This window comes from Podarcis erhardii (assembly GCF_964252035.2).
Source record: "Podarcis erhardii genome assembly, chromosome: 7".
NCBI lineage: Eukaryota > Metazoa > Chordata > Lepidosauria > Squamata > Lacertidae > Podarcis > Podarcis erhardii.
In genome coordinates this window covers 85,005,313-85,026,662 of record NC_138511.1, presented here as the reverse complement: position 1 = coordinate 85,026,662, position 21,350 = coordinate 85,005,313, and the positions used below count along the sequence as shown (strand labels likewise).

The 21,350-nt window shown below is 43.3% G+C and overlaps 1 protein-coding gene and 1 long non-coding RNA gene across 2 annotated transcripts in view; both read left to right on the top strand.

The window, feature by feature from the left end:
• Window positions 1–21,350, top strand: part of LOC309346269 — a 242,295-nt gene that overhangs the window by 202,002 nt on the left and 18,943 nt on the right. The window lies entirely within an intron of this gene.
• ARHGAP35 (Rho GTPase activating protein 35) overlaps window positions 1–21,350 on the top strand; it is an 89,916-nt gene that overhangs the window by 61,354 nt on the left and 7,212 nt on the right. Inside the window, exons 4-5 of the mRNA XM_081868647.1 lie at window positions 17,735–17,812; window positions 18,280–18,411. Of these exons, the coding sequence (XP_081724773.1) occupies window positions 17,735–17,812; window positions 18,280–18,411 (210 nt within the window). The remainder of the gene's footprint in view (window positions 1–17,734; window positions 17,813–18,279; window positions 18,412–21,350) is intronic.

The window sequence follows — 21,350 nt, the reverse complement described above, 5'->3', positions numbered from 1 at the left end:
CTCTGGATACGCACACCCCTGGTTGCGTATCCTTCAGGATACGAACATGGCAAACCTGGAAGTATTTTTCCAGGTTTCACCGCACATGCGCAGAAGCGTTTTACCGCACAGTGCGCATGCGCAGAACAGGCACCTCTGGTTGCGAATTCCTCGGGATCTGATTGGAGCTCTGGAATGGATCCTGTGCACAACCGAAGTTATCACTGTATTACTCCTAAACATGAACTCAAGTATCTCTTAGGGTGCTTCCCAGCAACACACATGAGCCCATATCCAAACAGCTGTGCAATCAGTTTCATGTGCCTAGAGGACTTTCGACTTCAGTCTCTGAACATCAGTCGTCTGTGCCACATGGCAAAGCACCTTATTGATTTTGAAGCAAAATTTCTAATGCAGTTTTCTATGGCTGGGAGAAGCTGTCTGCTTCTCGGAAGGAAGGAAGGAAGGAAGGAAGGAAGGAAGGAAGGAAGGAAGAAAGAAAGAAGTTCTTGGGTTCCAACTACATGCTGTTGCTTTTCCTTAGCTTGCATCAGGCGAGTTTGAATAAGTAGGGGGCTGGTCTTGACATAAGTAGCTAAGATTTTGGGACTGTGTTCTTGTTTCAATACATCATGAATGAGTGTAATATAATGCTTGTGAAGCTCTGGTTGGACCCTGTAGATCCACAGCTGCAGAGTTTGATACTTGAACAGCTGTGTGTACGTGGAAAGCTCTGTGGAAGTTGCTGGGACAGGTACTTTATTACCTAATAGCTTAAGAATGTCTTTATGCTGTTCTCAAGAGGTTTTAAAAAGATTTATAGGAATCTCAACTTCATTCTACAAACCCCAGGTACCCCTTTTAAGTGTTTTGTGATGAGGTAGCGGTGGTGAAAATGTGTAGGCAGGTTCCGCTTTGAGGGTCAGATTTATTGCCCATATCCCACATTTTGTCCTCGAGGGAAACGCAGAGTAGCTAACAGCAAAACAGAAAACGAATTTACACAAAACATAAGAATGAAAGTCAGTTTGACAAAGCATACAAATATCCAGAAAGTCAAATCTCAATTGATGTCAAAAAATGCAACAAATCTGTCCAATTTCTAGCAGGAGTTGATTCAACAACAGAGAGAAATACCAAAGCAGTTCACAATAATAATAAAGCACAATAAATGCAGTAAAACCAGTAAAAAAACCCACCAAACAAACACAGTAACTATTATTAATAATAATAATAGTAGACTCTCCTTGGACGAACAGGCATGTCTTCAGATATGTCACAAATCAATGTAAATGTATTGACAATCACATGTCAAAAAAATCCTGAGCAAGGAATGGTTTTTTCACTGGGGAGTGAGTATTTTGCTAAGCTGGGCTATTCTGCCCCTGAACTCTCTTCCCTAAAAGAAAACCTGCACCACTCCTTAACAATATAAACCCCTTTCATCAGTGTATTACAAGTGTGTTGCACTATATGATATGTCTAAAACTTGGCATTTATTTTTAGTTTTATATATTTCTATCCCACCTTTTAAAAAGCATAAAAAACTCAAGGTGATTATCAATATATAAAATAATAAAACCCTATTAAAGAATGATAGTAAGGGAGAGAAACGGCCAAAAAAAGAACCATTTTAAAAATTTATATTTGGAAAACTAAAATGCCTGGGAATATTAAAATTTATTACCACAGTAGCATGGATTTGAGGATAAGCAACTTTCCATTCCACTTAGTGAGGTCTTCTTTGTGACCTGGGATACCCTTAGAGCAGTAGCTGCCAATGCTACGTGGCTTCCGGTACCTGCCATGACACTTGCAAAAGGTCTCAATAAATACCCCCTCCAAAATACACAATGCACCAGAAACAGGTCCCCCCCCCCTTGCTCAGTTCTTACTTGAACTGGCTCAGCCTCTCCTACATTGATATGCCCCATTAAACATGCCCACATTGCATTGGATGGCAGGATTGAATCCCTACCCTTCCGTCCATTCTGAACTTTATTGCTGTGAGTAAGGGTGGTAGTGGCTGATGTCGGTGCCTTTTCGCACACTGATGGCTTGTTTTAGGGGGTGGGATATGTCCACAGCCTTCTTTTGTCCTGCCTCTTTTTCTGCTTTTATTTGTGGTAACCATTTGGTCATGCCCCCCCCCCAAGCCATTTTGTGCCTAGCAGTCACAGAACTTTCTCGAAATTCCAATGCTTCCACTGGCACAAAGTTTGGCAACCTGGCTGTAGACCAGCAAAGTATTGGCCCTGTGACTTCCATAATGAAAGTGCAGGTCTCAAAAGACAAACAGAAAAGCCCAGTCACAAAAATAGCACTATCAGACTTCTGCAAACATGGTTTTGGACAGTTGATAGGAAATGGAAGGAGGGAACTGAGCAGATGGTTTCCATTTCCACAGCCACCAGCTGAAAGAATGTGCACGAGTAGGCAGATAAGTAACTGGACAGCATAATTTAGGCTATAGATGAAGACTTTCAAGTGAAGACAAATAATTGGCTCACTGTCCAAGGGTTATCAGGGCCCATTTTGAATTAGATTCTTTCATGGTCATAGCAATCCTATATATTCTTATTGAACTCAAGTGGATCCTTGTAGCAATAACCAACGTGATGGGGAGGGGTCTCGACAGGACAGAACCTGAGGTTTGCATAAAAACACCCAAGGGATTGGGGGTGCTAAATGGGTATGAAATGCTAACAGTTGGGGGAGATGAAAGATCTGGGGGTGCTGAGAAGGGAATGCCACCAACTCTACTGGAAAATGGTATGGCTGACTGGCTTAAATCCTTAACAGGAGTGTTCTACACTGAAACATTTTTTGAATGTCCCACTTGTTAGGCTAAATACCTGTGTAAGGCTTTCAGCTGGAAAATTAGTTCTGTATTTGAGTGTGTGTTTTGAGATTTCTGTCTGGGGCCTATTTGACCAGAATTTATTGCGAATTGCTCTGATTCCAAGAGTCTGTTCAAGCAGTAACTGGTTAGAGTAATTGAGCTATTTCTTTGGCCGTGTTCAAATAACTAACTCCAGCTGTCCAAGAAAGATTGTTTTTAAACTGGGATATTCCTAGAGGTTGGCCAGAGGTGCCCGGGCTGCTGTGTAACATTTGCTTTGGCCAGCAATCACACCAGCCTAATGGATGGGCAAGGAAGAGGCTGAATTATAACATCATGATAACTTTGCAAGCTCATGTGTAGCCTGGATTATTTAAGAGATTTCTGCAGGAACTTTAGGAAAGGAAGGAAGTCAGTAGCTGATAGATCTCTTGCTTCTAGAGATAACTGGTGAAGTCCTTCAGATTCAGGCCCAAAAAGGGGCTTGGTGTAATGCTCACTTCAAAGGAGAGGTACTGTATTTTTATTTTTCGCTCTATAGGACGCACTTTTCCCCCTCCAAAAATGAAGGGGAAGTGTGTGCGTCCTATGGAGCGAATGCAGGCTCCTTGGCTTCAGCGATAGCAACGCGAAGCCTCCGGAGCGCGGGGAACTCTTGCTGCGCTCCGGGGGCTTCAGGCAGCTATCCACAAGCCTTCGGAGCGCAGCAGGAGTTCCCGCCACACTCCGAAGGCTTGCGGATAGCCGCCTGAAGCCTGGAGAGCGAGAGGGGTTGGTGCACACCGATCACTCTTGCTCTCCAGGCTTCGCTTCGCTGGAGAGGCTCTGCATAGTTTTCCCTCTCTGCGCAGCGCCCCTTCAGCGAAGCAGGAGGAGAAATGGAAGGGGCTCCGTTTCTCCTGCCACTTCTCTGAAGGTACACTGAGCAGAGAGGGGGAGAATCCCCCCCCCCCCCGTTCTCTCCTTCCTATGGTCCGGTGCGTCCTTTAGAGCGAAAAATACGGTAAGTACTAGAAACTCCCAGATTCTTCTCTGACCACCCATATTGTTAGACCCATAATAGCTCAGAGCAGGGGGACAGGGGCAAATAGCAACCTAGAATTGAAGACCTTGGAGCAGGAGGCTGAAAAGCAGTGGGTTGTTGTTTGCACTCCACCCAGTCTTTCTGGTTGCCTTTCTCCAATGATAGCAACAAGATTATATTAAAAGGCTGCCTGCACACCCTTGAGGATGGAAGAGTCCCCTACTAGAGGTAGTTTTTCCAAGATGTACTCTTGTACACAAATCAGTGAATGGCATCTCCATTCTTATGGGCTTGGGAAACTGTTAGTGAAAATGGACTTTGGGTGAAACAGATTCCCTTGTCTTTGATCCAACAGAAAGTGCTTCACTTTGGGGAAGGAGATGGGTGGGTGGAAGACGCTCACCTGTCTCTGCTCAAAGGTTAAGTAATAAGTTTCATGACACCTCAAAATCCGTCTTGATGAAACCCTACAGATGTTGTACCTGATCCTTGTAATAGGTAGAAGTTCTGTTTTAGTCGAGTTGATTGCTTGCTTTAAGTGGATTTAAAAGCAGAAAATAGGAAACTTGGGCACTTATTGTGCATGTTATCTGGCAGCGCCCTCCTTGGTTTTCCCTGTATGGGACATTTTAATTGGAGATGTGGGGATCTTCTGCAAGCAGAGCGTGTACTTCACTATTGATCTATGGCCTCTTCCCTGATGTACAGTCCAGATGTTCCACCAGTACTGTTGACAAATGATTTCCCCGTGCCAATTTAGCATCTCTAGTCTCACTCTAGTTTAATGTAGCCAGAATCTGTTTTAGTTCTTAAGCCAGGATTAATCTTCATCCACCCCATCTTGTAAATGGATGAAATTGTAAGTAATATTGCAGACTGTTAGTGTTTCTTTGGTGTGTGTTGGAAATGAATTAAGCTTGCTGTTGGCTCCATTTAGTGCTACTTAATGTAATAGCCATTACCCAACATGGTCAATTTTGTCTGGGTTAAACAAAGAAAACAGTAAGGTGTATTTCAAGGCAATCTCTACCTGTAGAGTGGGAAACTATTAAAAACAGCTAAAAATAGGTCTTATTTGTAGTGCCAAGCCTAGGGATAAGAAAATGAATGGCTTGGGACTACTAAAAATGTGGCTTGCAATTCTGTAAGCTCATGCACCATCTCCCTTCTCCCCCTCACAGGCAAATTACAGTCTCCCTTCTGTCATTCGATTATTGTTATGTTGGTTTTGGCAGAAACACAATTGAAGCTAACCAGGATTGTCCTCAAAACAATGGTTTGAATTGGGCTTGCAAGCTATGGTTCTTAGAGCAGTCTTTGTTATCTGTAGCCATGTTTATCCTAAGCTGGTGTAATGCTAAACCATGGTTAAAGCAAACCATGGGAGGGGGGAGTTCCTAGTGATACCTTTGTGAACTATGATTTGAAGATGACCCTGTTTTGTCTGTTCTGGGCCAGTACTCTTCCTTTCCTAAATTATTTTGGTCCTGTTCTTTCTTGGATAAAGCCCCCTAGCTCTTTTTTTGTTAAGTTTTAATTTATAACATTGTAGAACTTGAAAGTGGGTCCTTCTCATACTGAAACTGACAAGGTGGTCCAAACAACCATGATTCTAGTTGTTTGCTGATTATGTGAGTAATTTTACGTGAGAAAGCCCCCTCCTTCCATCCACTAACTGCCGTCACTGAGACCAACAAAGGCTTAGATCAGGCTTCTTCAACCTCGGCCCTCCAGATGCTTTGAGACTATAATTCCCATCATCCCTGACCACTGGTCCTGCTAGCTAGGGATCATGGGAGTTGTAGGCCAAAAACATCTGGGAGGCTGAGGTTGAGGAAGCCTGGCTTAGTCTGCTCCATCACCTGCTAAATGTTGTAACTAAGAACTAGTGTCTGAACCTGATTTTTCAGTCTAGCCCAATGTGAAATTACAAATTAGTAAACATAAACTCAAAGCTAATCACACACGAGTCTGTCTGTTGAAGAAAACAAGATAATGGTTTATACCCAATCATTGTACAAGCAGAAGGCAGTTTACACAACCAGGTTTTTGCCCCTCCCCAAAGCCCCCCCAGAATGTCGTCCCCCCCACGGGGTAGGGGTTCCTGAACAGCATGGGCTATGCTCCATGGAACTGCAGTGCAGTGGGGAAATTGCCTGAAATCGGGCAGAAGAGCCCTGCACAAAACTGCACCACAGGGAAGAGATGATGGGAAAGATTGGCTACACAAACTGCCCTCTGCATATGCAAGCTCTGGGGAGAGGCCTCAGTCAAAAGGGCTGACTGCCATTTCACATAGAAATGACCTACGGTGTGAGCTTCAAATGTATGCTTTGAGAATCCATTGATTATCTGGAATGTTTGGAGCAACAGGAATGCTATTTCCATAGAGATGCCTTGGACCTTCATGGGTACTTGGGATTGTAGTGGGCTTGGATCACTGTCTGAAGCAATTTGACAACTGATAGCTTGATGATTTAGGAAATATAGGAAGCCGAAATATGCCAAGTCAGCATGTTCATTTGTTTGATTCATAAAATTTTTACACTGCTTGGTTGTTAAAAACAAACAAAAACAAAGCTGAAAGCAGTTTACCAAAAAACGAAACAGTAAAAATCCAGAATTTATTTTAGCCAAATATGTTATGTAGCCAAATACTGTGTTGGTTGCCTTTAGCAATTAAGCAGACATTTGCTTGGCCTCTGTGTGAAGCAGGATACTGAACTAGAGAGATCCTTGGATTGATGCGTCAGGGTTGCTCTTTAATTTTTGGACATTGCATTTCAAAGGATTTACTTCAACAATGGTGGATGTTGCCTAACAGTGTTGGATGAAAACATGGTTAAGTTAAACACCAGTACCCCATAGTTATTTCATTAAAAACTGGCTATGTAAAATGTGAGCATAATGTTCCAAATTTCTGAGGTGTGCAAGCCACAGTAATAATTAACTTGGCTTCATCATTTCTGATTCTGACCACGGCTGAGGGGTGATCACCATCCAGCAATTAAATGTTCTACCTAACCATGTTTAATAAGAGTATGATGAATATGTTGCGGATAATGGCACCAAAATGGCGTTCTTCCATGTCACTGGTGGCCTCATTTGTAGTTGATTTTAATTTAAAAGTGTTGAAATTGAATAATTCCAAATTTATGTGTAGCTTGTAGCTTTCTGCACTGTCTACATTTGAGTAAGATTGAATAGCAAGTATGTCTTGAACTTGGTGCACTATCAGTCTTGCAGCTGATCCACTCAAACGTGATTTATACAATTTTCAGCTTTCACATTTCTAATATCTACAACCTGCTTTTTCTTTAGTGTACAAGTAATACTTGATCTGATTAGAACACATTTTAAATTTACACCTATTGGCTAGGATGTCTCATCTGAAACATAAATTTGTTAGTTGACCTGAAGTTCAATGAGCAGAATGTGTAAATAATGCATAATCTTGTGTGTGTTTTTCCTTCTGCATCTCTTCACTTGGGTTTTAATGTTAGCCTGAGACAGAGAGGGGAAAGGGTCATTTAGGACTGTTCATGTTTGTTTGTGTCCCATTTCTTGAGAAGAGAATTAGCAGGAATATTTCCCAGTAAAGGATCAATTAGCTCTTTTACAGGATAGCTCAGTGGTTGACGTAGAGAGAGAGAGAGAGAGAGAGAGAGGGAGTGTTTAACTACGTATTTGCTCTAACACTAGCATGAATTTAAACAGTAGGACTAGCTGTTTATAAACAAGATAGCAATAAACTGTTGGGCTATTTCTGTGGGTTGCCATCTTTGCTTTCCACCAGCCACTGAGTCCACCTGCATCTCCTCTGGAAGATGATCCTGGAACTGCTAGGGGGTTGAAGAGACTGCCATACACAGCCCCAAGAGACAGACATCCTTTTCCTCTTCCTCTTCTTCAATGAATTTATATACTGCCCTATATCCGGGGGTCTCAGTGTGGTTCACAGAATAAAATCAAAATATAAAACCACAAAATACCTAATAAAAATAAAAGCAACAACCCAATAGCCCCCCCCTCAAAAAAACCCCACATTTTACAAGGGCATAGGATAAACACGGTTTTAAGAATGAGTCCGTAAGTGACTGTGGAGGCCAGTTCTGGATCCACACATCCTAAAGACCTGGTTACAAAGGAATGTTTTTGCCAGGCACCTAAAGGTGTATAATGAAGGCGCCAGGCAAACTTCTCTGGGGAGAGCATTCCACAGACAGGGAGCCACTGCAGAGAAGGCCCCGTTCTTGTGTTGCTACCCTCTGGACCTCTCACAGAGGAGGCACGCGAAGGAGGGCCTCAGAAGATGATCTCAGGGTTCGGGTAGGTTCATATGGAAAGAGGCGGTCCTTGAGGTATTGCGCTCCTGAGCCGTTTAAGGCTTTATAGGTCAAAACCTATATATATGAAGTGTGTGAGAGAGAATGTGAATGGTAGATAAAAGCTTTGTGTGGATATTCATTGTAAAGCTCTTGAGAGTTAGTGTGACAGGGCTTGTGGAATGTTGGACTGCAGAAACCTACTTCCATATCCCTGCTTGCCCACTAAACTCACTGGGTGCCCTTGAGCCAGAATATCTCTCAGCCTAACAAAGTGGCTGTGAGAAGAAATTTGAGCGATTACAGGGAAGAGCCATATACAGTGGTACCTCGCAAGACGAATGCCTCGTAAGACGAAAAACACGCAAGACGAAAGGGTTTTTCGTTTTTTGAGTTGCTTCGCAAGACGATTTTCCCTATGGGCTTGCTTCGCAAGACAAAAACGTCTTGCGAGTTTGTTTCCTTTTTCTTACAACCGTTAATACCCAGGGAATCCGCGCTCCGCAAGACGAAAAAATCGCAAGACGAAACAACTCGCAGAACGAATTAATTTCGTCTTGCGAGGCACCACTGTACATTGACTTGTGCCCTATCAAAGAATTGTGGGATATAAGCATAATGAGTTCCTTTGGGAGTCAATCTTGACTCAAAGCGGAATATACATATAAGACAATATAATTGCTAGTGTTATTGGCACCTAGTTAATTGCTTTGAATCCTGGATGGTGATGGTGAGGGGCTTGGGCTGTACATAATAGTTATGCATCTAGATGCCGAGTATTGCAGGGGGGAAGCATTTGTGAAATCATCAGAGCATCATCAAAATGTAAATTCAAAATGGGGTTTGGTTTGGAAAGCCTTTCCTGCTTGTTAGCTGGCTGGGGATAGGGAATTACTAAGTTGACGACGTCCCCCAGTGGCTCTTATCGTTCCTGAAGTTACTTTTTTATGTGTTTGCAATTATGCTTTTTGCCAGCCAGTGACATTTGTCTTGCTTTATCCAAGTACTTTGATACATTGAGACAAGAGAAACCACAGTTCTGATGTCTGATTTATACACATCAGCAGAACTATCAGGAGGAGTCTTTGTCACCAGGAAGTTGAAAAGGAGCTGGCAGCTTCATGAAGCCCCATCAAAATATCTGCATGCTGTTGTAATTTACGTGGAATGCATTTTTGCAGAAACAGATGCCGTGACATGGATCTTTTTATTAAGGGATATGTATGCTTTCACATACAGTATATATATTTTTAAAAGCCTTGCTGAAAAACCAAAATCTTGGGTTTTTGAACCAAACCCCCACCACCCCACCGTTATGGGAATCCCCAAATCTGTAACTGAAATTATACAAATAAGACAATGGGATCACTGTTTTGGTTGGTTTTGGTGCAAAATATATCACTTCGTTTGGAGCTCTGTTTGGAGTAAGGAAGGATAACAAGTGTGGGATATTGCAGACAGGAAGTTGGTCCATTGGGGAAGAGTGAAGACAAGAGACTTGGTGAGTTGCTGAGAGCCAAGGAAAGTGTTTTTCAAGGGTGTTTCCCCCCCATGCTATCACAAATGCCATATACCAGGAGAGCTCCCTGTTTCAATATAATGGAGGGGGGAGTTGGGAGGTGATTGGGTTTTGACTTGGCTATGACTTGATTTCTATTCCTTTATTGTAGGTTGCTTTGAGGGCCCTGGGGGCCAAAAAAATGGCCTGCGTGTTACATAAAATGCTCAGCAGGTGCCCTCTGTCATTTACTGGCTGTGACTCCAATAAACACTTGTCAGGATTGCTTAAGAAGATGTGTGGGGATGAGTGATTATTGTTTATATTGGCTGCTGGGTACACAGGCTTATTCTGGGAGCCCTTCCTACTTTCTTATTCTTAGAAACTAATTAACTTTATTAGAACAACAAAAAAGATACCTTAATCATCAACAGGTGATTTACTCATTGATGCTTTATTATTATTATTTTTAAAAAATTAACCATTACATTGGAACAATAAAATTCAACTTTTGAACAATGCTAGGTAAGGTTTCTAAACAGGTGGATGCTTCACTGAACAATTCTTATCTTTGTCATTTATCCTGAAGCACCAAAGTCAGCTGAACAGTTTACTGCTGCTGTTTTTCTTTTCTTTGTTGGAGTTATTGAATCATTCTTATTATAATTGGTTTGTATTCTATTATATTTGTTTTATATTTTTATTGATGTAAACCACTCTGGAGCTTATTGATCAAGGGTAGTATACAAAACTAATAAACAAAATCTAAAGCAGAAAATTTTGTCCCCTTTTGGAGAAGCCTATACACCCGTTGCTCGGTCTCTGCTCCTGCCAACCTAGCAGTTCGAAAGCACGCCAAAGTGCAAGTAGATAAATAGGTACCACTCTGGCGGGAAGGTAAACGGCGTTTCCGTGCGCTGCTCTGGTTTGCTAGAAGCGGCTTAGTCATGCTGGCCACATGACCCAGAAGCCAATAAAGCGAGATGAGCACCGCAATCCCAGAGTTGGTCACGTTGGACCTAATGGTCAGGGGTCCCTTTACCTTTATAGTTACAGCAAGTGGCCAACAGAAGAAGCTTTCCGAGCTCATTGACTTTCCCTTAGCTGCTTCAGGGCTGAGGGGCAAGCTTCCTTCACTTGTGCCCTTGGACACCATGTCACAATGAAATAGTTGAGCTGCCACCTAAACAATGGCATGATTGACTTTATGGGATGCATATATGACCAGTCAATGGCCAGTGTGCCAGTCCTCTTTGTCCTCCTGCATATTAACATGCCATTTCCAAACTTAAATCACAATCTCCACGTGCTTCCCACTCCATTTTGCTGTTAAAAGAGGCACAAAAGAATCTACAAAATAATTACTTCAAGTGATGCTCCAGGCGTGGCGTGAGATTTCCACCTTCCTTTCCTCCTAAACCTAAGGTGCAGCTGGCTGTGTCCATAATGACTCTATAAATTAGAAGAGCTGCAACATCTGGTCCTTGGGCCTGCGCCTATCAAGACTGTCACAACAGACCACATAGATAACGTGTCTGGTGGTGGTGAAAGCCAGTGGCTTACGGCCAGCAAGACACACTTCCTTGTTACAGAGATTTCTATTGCCAGTTACCCAGTGAAGGCTGCAAGGTGTAGGGCATTTGTCTCTTCGTCTGACACCTTTTCTCAGTATTGAATCTAATCTGAGAATGTGTGAAGCATAGACAACCCTTGGCTATGCTGTGGCAGAAGATAAATGGTTTGAAGTTCAGAGCATCAGAAACACGGAAGGTTGGGAGAGCTTATTCTGTGGTTGTCATTTGAGATAAAGTTGCAACTGTTGGTTATACCACAGAACCTTGGATCTTCGATTTAAACAGGTGGTTGTTGTTGCCATCCACTTAACTCAGGAGGCAATGAAAGAGTGCACCTTTGGCAGACAGGTCAAATCGTTGGAGAATTACAGCGCCTGCTGCAGCTGTAGAGACTGATATATGTTTTATTGCAGGTGGGGCAGATGACGGTGTCTGGTTTTGATGATACAGTTACACCATGGCATTTCTTCTCTTTGTGCTCCTCCCAGCGGTCATTCATCCTCTGGTCACTGTTGTGGATACGCAACCTGACTGTCTCCAGGCACTGTGATCGACTGCATGGGATACCCATCTGGCAGAGTTAGTGGTGCCAGCCTTCATGTTATGTTTGCAGACTTCGCAACATAGAGTTGGTCTGCCAACAGGTCTGGTACCTGAAGCCAGCTCTTCATAGAGCACATCCATGGGGATCCTGCCATCTTCCACCTTAATCTTCAAGAGTCTGCATTCAGCATATCCAAAGCGTCGTACTCTTGGTTGCTCTTTGCAGTTATGAAATTTATTTTTTAAAAGGTAATGAAGTCTTAAAGATCCCCATAGATGGGTCCAAGAGCTTATGCGCCTGCCCTGGGCCACTTGAGTGCTTCCATTCTAATTTCAGTAGCTTGTGCTGTAGGGGAAGTGCTCTGCATGGTCCCTCCAGCTTTATAAAGCACACTTTATGGTGGGAGTGGGGTATAATCTGCTTGAATTGGAGGAGGGATAGGAGAGCTAGAGCAGCTTAGTGACCTCCAGATGTTTGAGACTACAGTTCCCATCAACCCCAACTAGCATGGGCAAAAAGCAGGGATGATAAGAGACATAGTCCAAAATATCCAGAGGGTACCAGGTTAGGGAAGGTTAACGTAGAGCAGCCTTCATTTATTTGTTTCTTTTAATGAAATTTTATTAAACAACAAACATAGGCCCAAATAGAAAGACAAATAAAGTAATATGAATTCAGCATAAGGAGCTTTTGATGATGACAAAGTCAAAAGAAAAAGAAAAAATCAGGAGTAAGTGTGATGCGTACAACTATAAAATTACACATGGGGTATAAGAATGCACTGATCCTTCTGATTTCATCTCTGCCTGAGGGTTATTTCTTAAATATATGACAATACAGTCACCTGGGTGATGAATCCCTTCAAAATATGATTTTATTTGGTGACGTTTGTAAACAGGCAAGGCTTCTTTCTTTTTTTATACTTTGTTCATTCTACAAAGAATCATTGCAGTTGAAGGACAAGCTCCGGACAGAAAGAAGCACTCAGGGAGGGCATAGAACGCAACTGGTGAAGGTGTGGTCTGGGGAGAGTCCTGAGGGCCAGATAAAAAGGCCTGGCCGGACATCCCCCACCCCTACTCTAACATGATCTCACATGCTATATGTCTTGGCAGTTGGATTTGTTGGAATAGAACTTGAGCAAGACTGGGTATTATGGATTTTGAGGTATCATTCTCCATTCGATCAAGAATATTGGAAAGAAAGTGCCCACAGTTCCAAGAAACAAACTTTATGTGCCCCTTCCACAGCAGAAGACTGTTGACTATTCCATTTCACCTTTACCTTGGAGATCCCTGATCTCCAAGGTTGTGTGGATTTGCATAGGAAACATTGGGGAATCTACAAGAGCATTAGCTATAATTTATTATGCCAGGTGTTTCTATAGTTGCAAGGAAATGACTGTAGAGTCCACAGACACAGCATGGAGTTCATATTTGGAGAAATCTGTTGCTGTTGTGGTTAAATAGTTTAAGAAGACTCGACTCATCTTGAAAAAAGAGATCCATGGTGACAGTGTGTGTGTCTAGGTTTTCCCAAGCTAGTAGAGAAATCCCTAAAGCACAGATACTTTTCTCAGCCTCTGAAATTCTGTCTCCCTTGAGGGACTTTGGGCAAGCGCTCAGCCCTTACACCTTCTGGTTAGTCTGAAGTGCCTTCAGTATTTATATTTGTTATATCTGGAAGTGCAACTGTGACAGGTAGCAATGTGTTCCTGGGATTTTTGTGGGCCTGGAGACTTTGGTTTCTGCTGCCAGTTGAGTTCTAAATTACTGAAAATACAAATGTGAAGATCTAGTCATCTACTCCTTACCCAGCCTGGTGCATTTCCTCTCAGCTATGAACCTAGTGTCATTTTAACATAAGAATAATAGTTTTCCAACCATCCCAAGTCTTCTTATCCTCTTCCTGTTCTGTGTATGACAAATTTGATCTTCCCCACATTTAGATTTATTCATAGCTGAACAAAAATTGGAAAACTGTTTTGCTATCCTGTGGGGGAGATGTTTATTTTCAGTTGAGTTTCTGAAAATCCTGGTGGGAAGGTAAGTGCTTGTGGCTGCAACTGGAATATTGAATCTCAAATCGCTAGGAACGTTGGTTCAGTAGGCTACTGACAATGAATGATCAGAGGTCAGAAGCCATTAGTGAAGAAAGTTTACCTCTGAATCAGTGGATAAGGCAGACATGTTAATCCTATTCAAACAAATTTGTACTTGTATATCTGTGCAATATATATAATTTGACTCCACCCAGACGGCGGTAGGCAGTTGATGAAAAATGAAGGCTGGTCTTAGTCATGCTTAGAATTAGGCCCGTTGACATCAAGGGGACTAAATCTGGATCCAACGCAATATTAGCATCTATTTTTTTCCTGCATTTAGCAGTTAACTTAATATCCTTACTCCTCTTTTTTGGTAAATAGCAGTTCTGAGCATCTTCCATTTCATGCAGCCTAGCTTACTTGCACTGTTTTCAAAATAATTCAGGGGTACCAGCAGAAAGATGTGTGAGAGCCAAAGGGCACATTCTTAAAAGCAGGTGCATGATGGGGCTCCAAAGTGGAAATGAGCAGTGATGTTACGGGAAGGAGAAGAATAACAACCCCACACCATTTCCCTTATCAAAATTTCACCCTTTCCCCAGGTGTTGTTGCCCCACTGGGTCCCCTTCAGATTTCCCTGCTTCTAAGTAAAAGTGAAAAGATTGAGAAACTGGGTCACAGATTGCCTGCAAAATGTGTCATTTTGGTCCCTAGAGAGTGGAACAAGGGCTGCAGTTGCCATTTCAGCTGCTTGCATGTGCTAGACCTACTTTTGAGTTGGGCTTGGTGTGGTTTGATGTTCTCAAATACACCTGGCAGCCAAGCATTCTTTGTTTCTTGTGTTCTGCAAAGTCACTGCTCGTTCTTCCTTTCTTTGTTTTGGCACATACACAAGCCTATTATATTAGCTCACATGTTAGTGTATGAATCCTGCATACTTTTTGCGTGTGACCAGGGTGGGTGTAAAACAGGATTTTGTAACATAAACATGGAAGTGGATTGCAGGAAATATTGAGCCTGTTATTAAACACTGCTTCTTTCTGTGTGTTGAGCGCCTTCTACAATCGTCTTGCGTTGATCTCGGTTTGCTGTATGGTTTGTAAGCCGTCTCTGGCTTATGCCTCTCCTCTCAACTCAGGGGTGATTGATGTCTTGCTGTTGCTGCCTGTGTGTAACTGATCGTGGAGAGAAGAAATAGAGCGACTGCGTCTCCGTGAGAATCTCTCTTAACATTCCAGGAAGGGGGGGGGGCAGACGGACGCAGCATTAATTGGGTGTTTATCGTAAAGCCATCTTGCAGACCTTTCTGCCCCAAGGTGTGTTTTGTTTGCTATGTACACCTTCGCATAGCCTGACTCTTACGGACAAAAATTGCTCTCGTGTCTCATTTTGATCGCTTTGTGTAGTGCATCAGTCAGGCATGTACTGCGTAATTCCGCAGCACCCATGCCCCCTCCAAAGAAACGAGGCTAGCTTTGTTCAGTGTGGCACATCAGGGAGCATTTGGGGTCAAGCTTGCTAACTAGAGCGCAGAGCTTGCAGAGGCTTAATGACTGCGTTAGGGTGTTCAAGCAGCCCTTCATGTCTCTTTCTGGCTCTTTTCTTCTCCTCCTAGTTTACACACTTGCCTTTTGATTTTCTGCGGGGCGGGCGCCACGTAGGAAAAGGGAACCAGCAACTAGCTCCCTTTTGTCGCAGAGAGGCGTTAATGGTGCGCTCTGAGATGTCCTAATGACAAGGAACCACAAAGCAGCTGCAAGTAATGCGTCGATATGTGATGTATCTTGGGACGCACAACCGAACCTGTTGATGGCGCCTTTGCTGTGCAGTGTGGCCACGCTCAAGTCTAGGAGCTTAAGTGGGAAGGGGGGGAAATGATTTGAGAAACACTGTTGCATTTTGGTGTAGTGAAGCTGGCCCAAAAGATAGTCATTCCCGAGGCAGGAAATTTCTGAATGGCACAACCCACTAGAAGTTCACTTGTGCAAGCCCTTGCAGAATCTCCCACTCGGCTGTCCTTAATAGCACCCTCCTGTGTGGTGCAGTGGGTCAGTGCATCTGGGTGTTGGTGGTTCAAGCCCACTGAGGACAGCTGTGGGTGCAGAATTCCTGCATTTCAGTGGGTTGGTCTGGAGGACCCTCGGGGTCCCTTCCAACTCCAGAATTCTATGATTCTACTCAGATGTCACTGCTGAGGCACCCACCTCACCTTGCCTGTCAGGGCTGCTTCTGAGCAGGCAGAACAGGTACTTTGCATGTTTAATCTATCCTGCATTGTCCATTGACAAGTTTGTTTGGATTCCAGGCAGTGGGAAGACAAATGGCAGCAGTGGCAGCTGCTCCTTTCCCTCTCCCCATCCATGGGCACAGTGGCTCTTTTGTTCCAGGCTTGGAATTATACAGCCCTCTGGGCTGGCCCATTAACCCAGTTTCCCTCCCTGATGAGGTGAATTGCTTTCTATGAAATGAGGTCCCTATACAGACAGCCTCTGTAGCAATTAAGAGCTTTTAAGCCATGCGATTGATGACCTGTGCTCTGAATAAATCCTCTTCACTCCAGATTCACCTACCATCAATCTATCCCTGGACTGGGTCTCAGCCTGGCCTTTTGCTTTTATCTCACCAAATACGAGCTTCTCAGAATGTGACAATTAAAACAATTACCAAATTGAGACATTCTGCTCCCCCCTCGCATCTTAACGGTTTTCACTGAAGAAGGCCATCCTTCCAGCGAGACGGACCACCTTTCTTCTCTTGTGTCCTTGGCCTTTTTATATTTACTTTGTAGATGCAATTCTAGTTTGCTTTATTTTGCAGTTCAGAGATGCTGCGAGCAGCATTTAAAATAGCAAACAACTTACTTAAAAGAATATCTGTTCAGGTGTATAACTTATGTCTTTAAAATGACCCAACAACCTGCAGCCTGCATTGTAATAGCAAGACTTGGCATTTATATAGTTAAAGGGTTTAAAATTCTTAATGATTTTTATATTGATGTGATCCTCAACAGCCCTGTGAGATGGACACATATGGACTTGAGAGAGAGAGAGAGAGAGAGAGAGAGAGAGAGAGAGAGAGAGAGCTTTCCCCAAAGGCAAGCTTGGATTCTTAATCACTTGAATTCACTGTACCTTAGAACAAGTGGGCAACTTCTTTTTCCCTGTGGGGGTAATTGTCAGACACTGCATGCCAACGGTACAAGGGGCAGGAAATTGGTGAGGTCACCCCTCACCCCTCTTCCTACCCAGAAGGAGCAGATGGTTCTTGCCAGAGGTCCGAACTTTTCATTTGCAGAGGCTTTTAAAATTGGGCTGAGGGCCACAGGGCCTTTTCCCAATTCCTTTGAGATCAGGAGGCCCTAATAGATGGGAGAATTTTAGATTTTCTTGCACAGAGTTCTGTTCATTGTATTTGTCTTGTTTTTCTTGAAAGTGGTTGTCATAACATCACTTTATAAGATGTTAGAGCTGCTTGGGGTGTGTGGAGGGAGGAGTAGAAAGGGAGATACTTGCAGACCACAATTCTAGCTCTTTTTTCTTCTAGTTTGCATTGTGTGTAGAGTTCTATTACTTCTGGAATTCTAGCTGTACCTTCCTTTTAACAAATTATTGTACTGAGAGAAAATAAAAGTCAGCTGTGTTGTGTGCCTCATCTGACTTGTTCCTTATGTTTATATCTCCCCCCCCCCCCCTTTTCCATTATGGAACCCAAGGTGGTGTACATGTGGCACTAGACATATCCAGGACTCTTCAGCAAGAGGGAGGCCTCATGTGCCTGGGGAGCATTTGGACAATTTTATTTTCTTGAGGCAAAACATTTCTATTCCTCAATACATTTCTTCTCTGTTGAATGTTGCCTTTAGATCTGCACTTTTGATCAGTGCAATTTCTTTCTCTTTCACCAGGGTTGGGTACTGAAGGTATCTATCGGGTGAGTGGAAACAAGTCTGAGATGGAAAGTTTACAGCGGCAGTTTGATCAAGGTAAGTCTCGTCCATTTTCTCTTATGTGGGATGGAGCAAAGCATCTTAGAACTATGCACATTTGTATTTCTGGATCTCTGCACAACAGTGGAAGAAATGCAAGTCTCTGTGTTGATTCTCCTAGTCATATAAGTGCTGGTTACAAATCTAAAATGTTAAGTGGTGTGCCCTCATTGACTATCACAATGGTATCTGAGTTTGTGTGCACTCAATATGCAGTTGCTAGAAGTTCTAGATGTCTCACTAGTCCCAAGTCCCAACCAGCACCTTACGAACACAGATAAATGTACCTCTGCTGTACTACAGTAGTTGACATAATTCCCTTGGTAAATACCCAGGATCATCCTCTTTCACTAATTAATTAATTAATTAATTAATTGATCTGATACTTGTAACAAATTTCAGAAATGTGTGCGCCTCCCTGGCAGCACTTTGCAAGGTGTAACCATTAAATTTGCACCTTGTAGATCACAATCTGGACCTTGCAGAGAAGGACTTCACTGTGAATGCCGTAGCTGGAGCCATGAAGAGCTTTTTCTCAGAACTGCCTGACCCTTTGGTACCTTACAACATGCAGAATGAACTGGTGGAGGCCCACAGTGAGTATGCAACAGTTGGTGATGAAAAGCATTGTTTTTCCCCTTATTAGAGAGCCTTTTAATCTTCCCCCACATTTCTCACTTAGCATCAGATTTGGCATTCCTTCTGTTTGGGAACCCATGTTCATAACTGCTGACTCATGTGCGCAGGTTTTAATTCCATATTTCTCTATCTTATTTCACTTCTGTGATGTTGCCAACATCATGGGTGCTTATGGCAAGTATGTTAGGAAATGGTTCTGAAGACTCTTGCTGTCCTATTAATCCATCCTTTTTGCTCACCAGTCTTCCATTCTTTAGACTGCGATGTATTATGGGATGCTCTTGTTGATAAAATATTGGCAATACTTAGTAGGCTGCCACCTTAATGGGGGGGGGGAATCACAGATGATGGGGGGGAATCAGGGTCTACATTTTTAAAAAATGGAATGATGGAGTTGCAGAATTTCCTTTTGAGTCCTGTACCTCCCAGTGCAGTGAGTACAAAATCCTTGGAGGACCACTCTTGACTGCTGCACTCTGATGCCATCAGTGAGTGTGCTATTTAAAAACTAATTTCTCCTTCATGTTCCTATTTCAAAATCAGGTGTAATGCTGTGGTTCTTTCTGAGTTGCATGCACAAATTATGCAGGGAGGGGGATAGTGGATCAGCTTTAAACTTGACCAAATATTTTTTTCTCCCCAAGAACTGTAGTTCACTATTTCTGACAGGGCTATTTAAAACATTTCCTTTTAAAATAATGCTTTCTCCCTAAGGGGATTTAGTGAATGGAGGTGAGCCTTGCCATGGCGACATCTAGAGCGAGAAAATAAAATAGCATGGGAAAGAGTTCCATTGTGTGTGTGAATGCCTGAAGCAGCACCTTCTGGATTTCTTTCCCTTTTTTTTTACTAGTCTTAAGAAGAAATTTCTTGGTTTTTGTCATGTATCCGTTTACACAAGGAGTGGCCCTCCAGATGTGTTGGGACGCCGACTCCCATCACACCCTGCAGCCAGCATGGCCAGTGGTCAGGGACAATGGGAGTTGTAGTTCAACAACATCTGGAGGGACACAGGTTTCACATCCCTGGTTTGCACTGATTTAAAACCTAAAGTGTGGTTGCTGTATCTTAGACGCTGCATGAAGGGCTTCAGAGCAGAAAGGCAACAACTCTGAAATGAGGAGCTAATCCACTTAATAAATTCTCCTGTGTGTGCCCCTTTGAGATGAATGGGATATTTCAAAAATTGACCCCACCCCAAAAATAGCCTGCCTGACGAATGCCTTTTCAAGACCATTTGACAGATTTTGATAACATGGTAAAATGAGCTTGCTGGGGCATTTGGTAGCCTGCTTTGAACATGCTTGGGAATAGCAGGATGTACATTATTTCAACCTTTTAGCACATATATAAGCCTTTGCTAATATTGTTAAGGTCACCAATTCTGAACTGCCCTGGCACAGTCCTGTTAACACAGTCTACAGCAGAGGAGATGTCATGGTCAAAATATTTTTGGAAAGTGAATTGGGTTGGGGGAAACGTTAAAGCAAGATGGCTTCTGATACTGCATGGGGCTGCCCCAAAGGAGAGAGTGCAGCTGTTAAAAGAGAGGAGTTGGTCTGAATGACTGCTGGGTGACATTTTACTTCAGGCCTTTGGATGCAATTAATTTAGAGGGCAGTAACTATTAATTAGGGACGCGAGTGGTGCTGTGGGTTAAACCACAGAGCCTAGGACTTGCCGATCAGAAGGTCAGCAGTTCGAATCCCCTTGACGGGGTGAGCGCCCGTTGCTCGGTCCCAGCTCCTGCCAACCTAGCAGTTTGCAAGCACGAAGTACAAGTAGATAAATAGGTACCGCTCCGGAGGGAAGGTAAACGGCGTTTCCGTGCGCTGCTCTGGTTCGCCAGAAGCGGCTTAGTCATGCTGGCCACATGACCCGGAAGCTGTACGCCGGCTCCCTCGGCCAATAAAGCGAGATGAGCGCCACAACCCCAGAGTCGGTCACGACTGGACCTAATGGTCAGGGGTCCCTTTACTTTTAACTATTAATTTGTTGCACAGAGTCCCATGTGGTAGCACTTGTGGAGGAGAAATTGAGATACTTGTTCACTTAAAACAGAGCCTTTTACACCTAGTGAAAAATGCGAAACATCTCCCCAATAACACCATTCATAGAATCATAGAGTTGGAAGAGACCACAAGGGCCATCAAGTCCAACCCCCTGCCAAGCAGGAAACACCATCAGAGCACTCCTGACATATGGTTGTCAAGCCTCTGCTTAAAGACCTCCAAGGAAGGAGACTCCACCACACTCCTTGGCAGCAAATTCCACTGTCGAACAGCTCTCACTGTCAGGAAGTTCTTCCTAATGTTTAGGTGGAATCTTCTTTCTTGTAGTCTGGAACCATTGCTCCGTGTCCGCTTCTCTGGAGCAGCAGAAAACAACCTTTCTCCCTCCTCTATGTGACATCCTTTTATATATTTGAACATGGCTATCATATCACCCCTTAACCTCCTCTTCTCCAGGCTAAACATGCCCAGCTCCCTTAGCGGTTCCTCATAAGGCATTGTTTCCAGGCCTTTGACCATTTTGGTTGCCCTCCTCTGGACACGTTCCAGTTTGTCCGTGTCCTTCTTGAACTGTGGTGCCCAGAACTGGACACAGTACTCCAGGTGAGGTCTGACCAGAGCCACTGTATGGATTGAGGTTGCAGGTGTGTCACAGGTCTCTACTGGATGTGTTCATTGGTATAAATAGTGGCCTATGGCTGTATTTCGCTATAAAAATATGAATAGGTTTCCATGACATGGATGCCTTCTGACTGGATGATTGTCCGTGACAAAAACAGATATTTCTACCCTATTTGGTTCTGTTTCAGAACCCACTCGGTTAATTAACAACACACTTTGAAGCAAATTGGCTCAGCTATTAAGTGTCCAACCCAGAGTGGTTT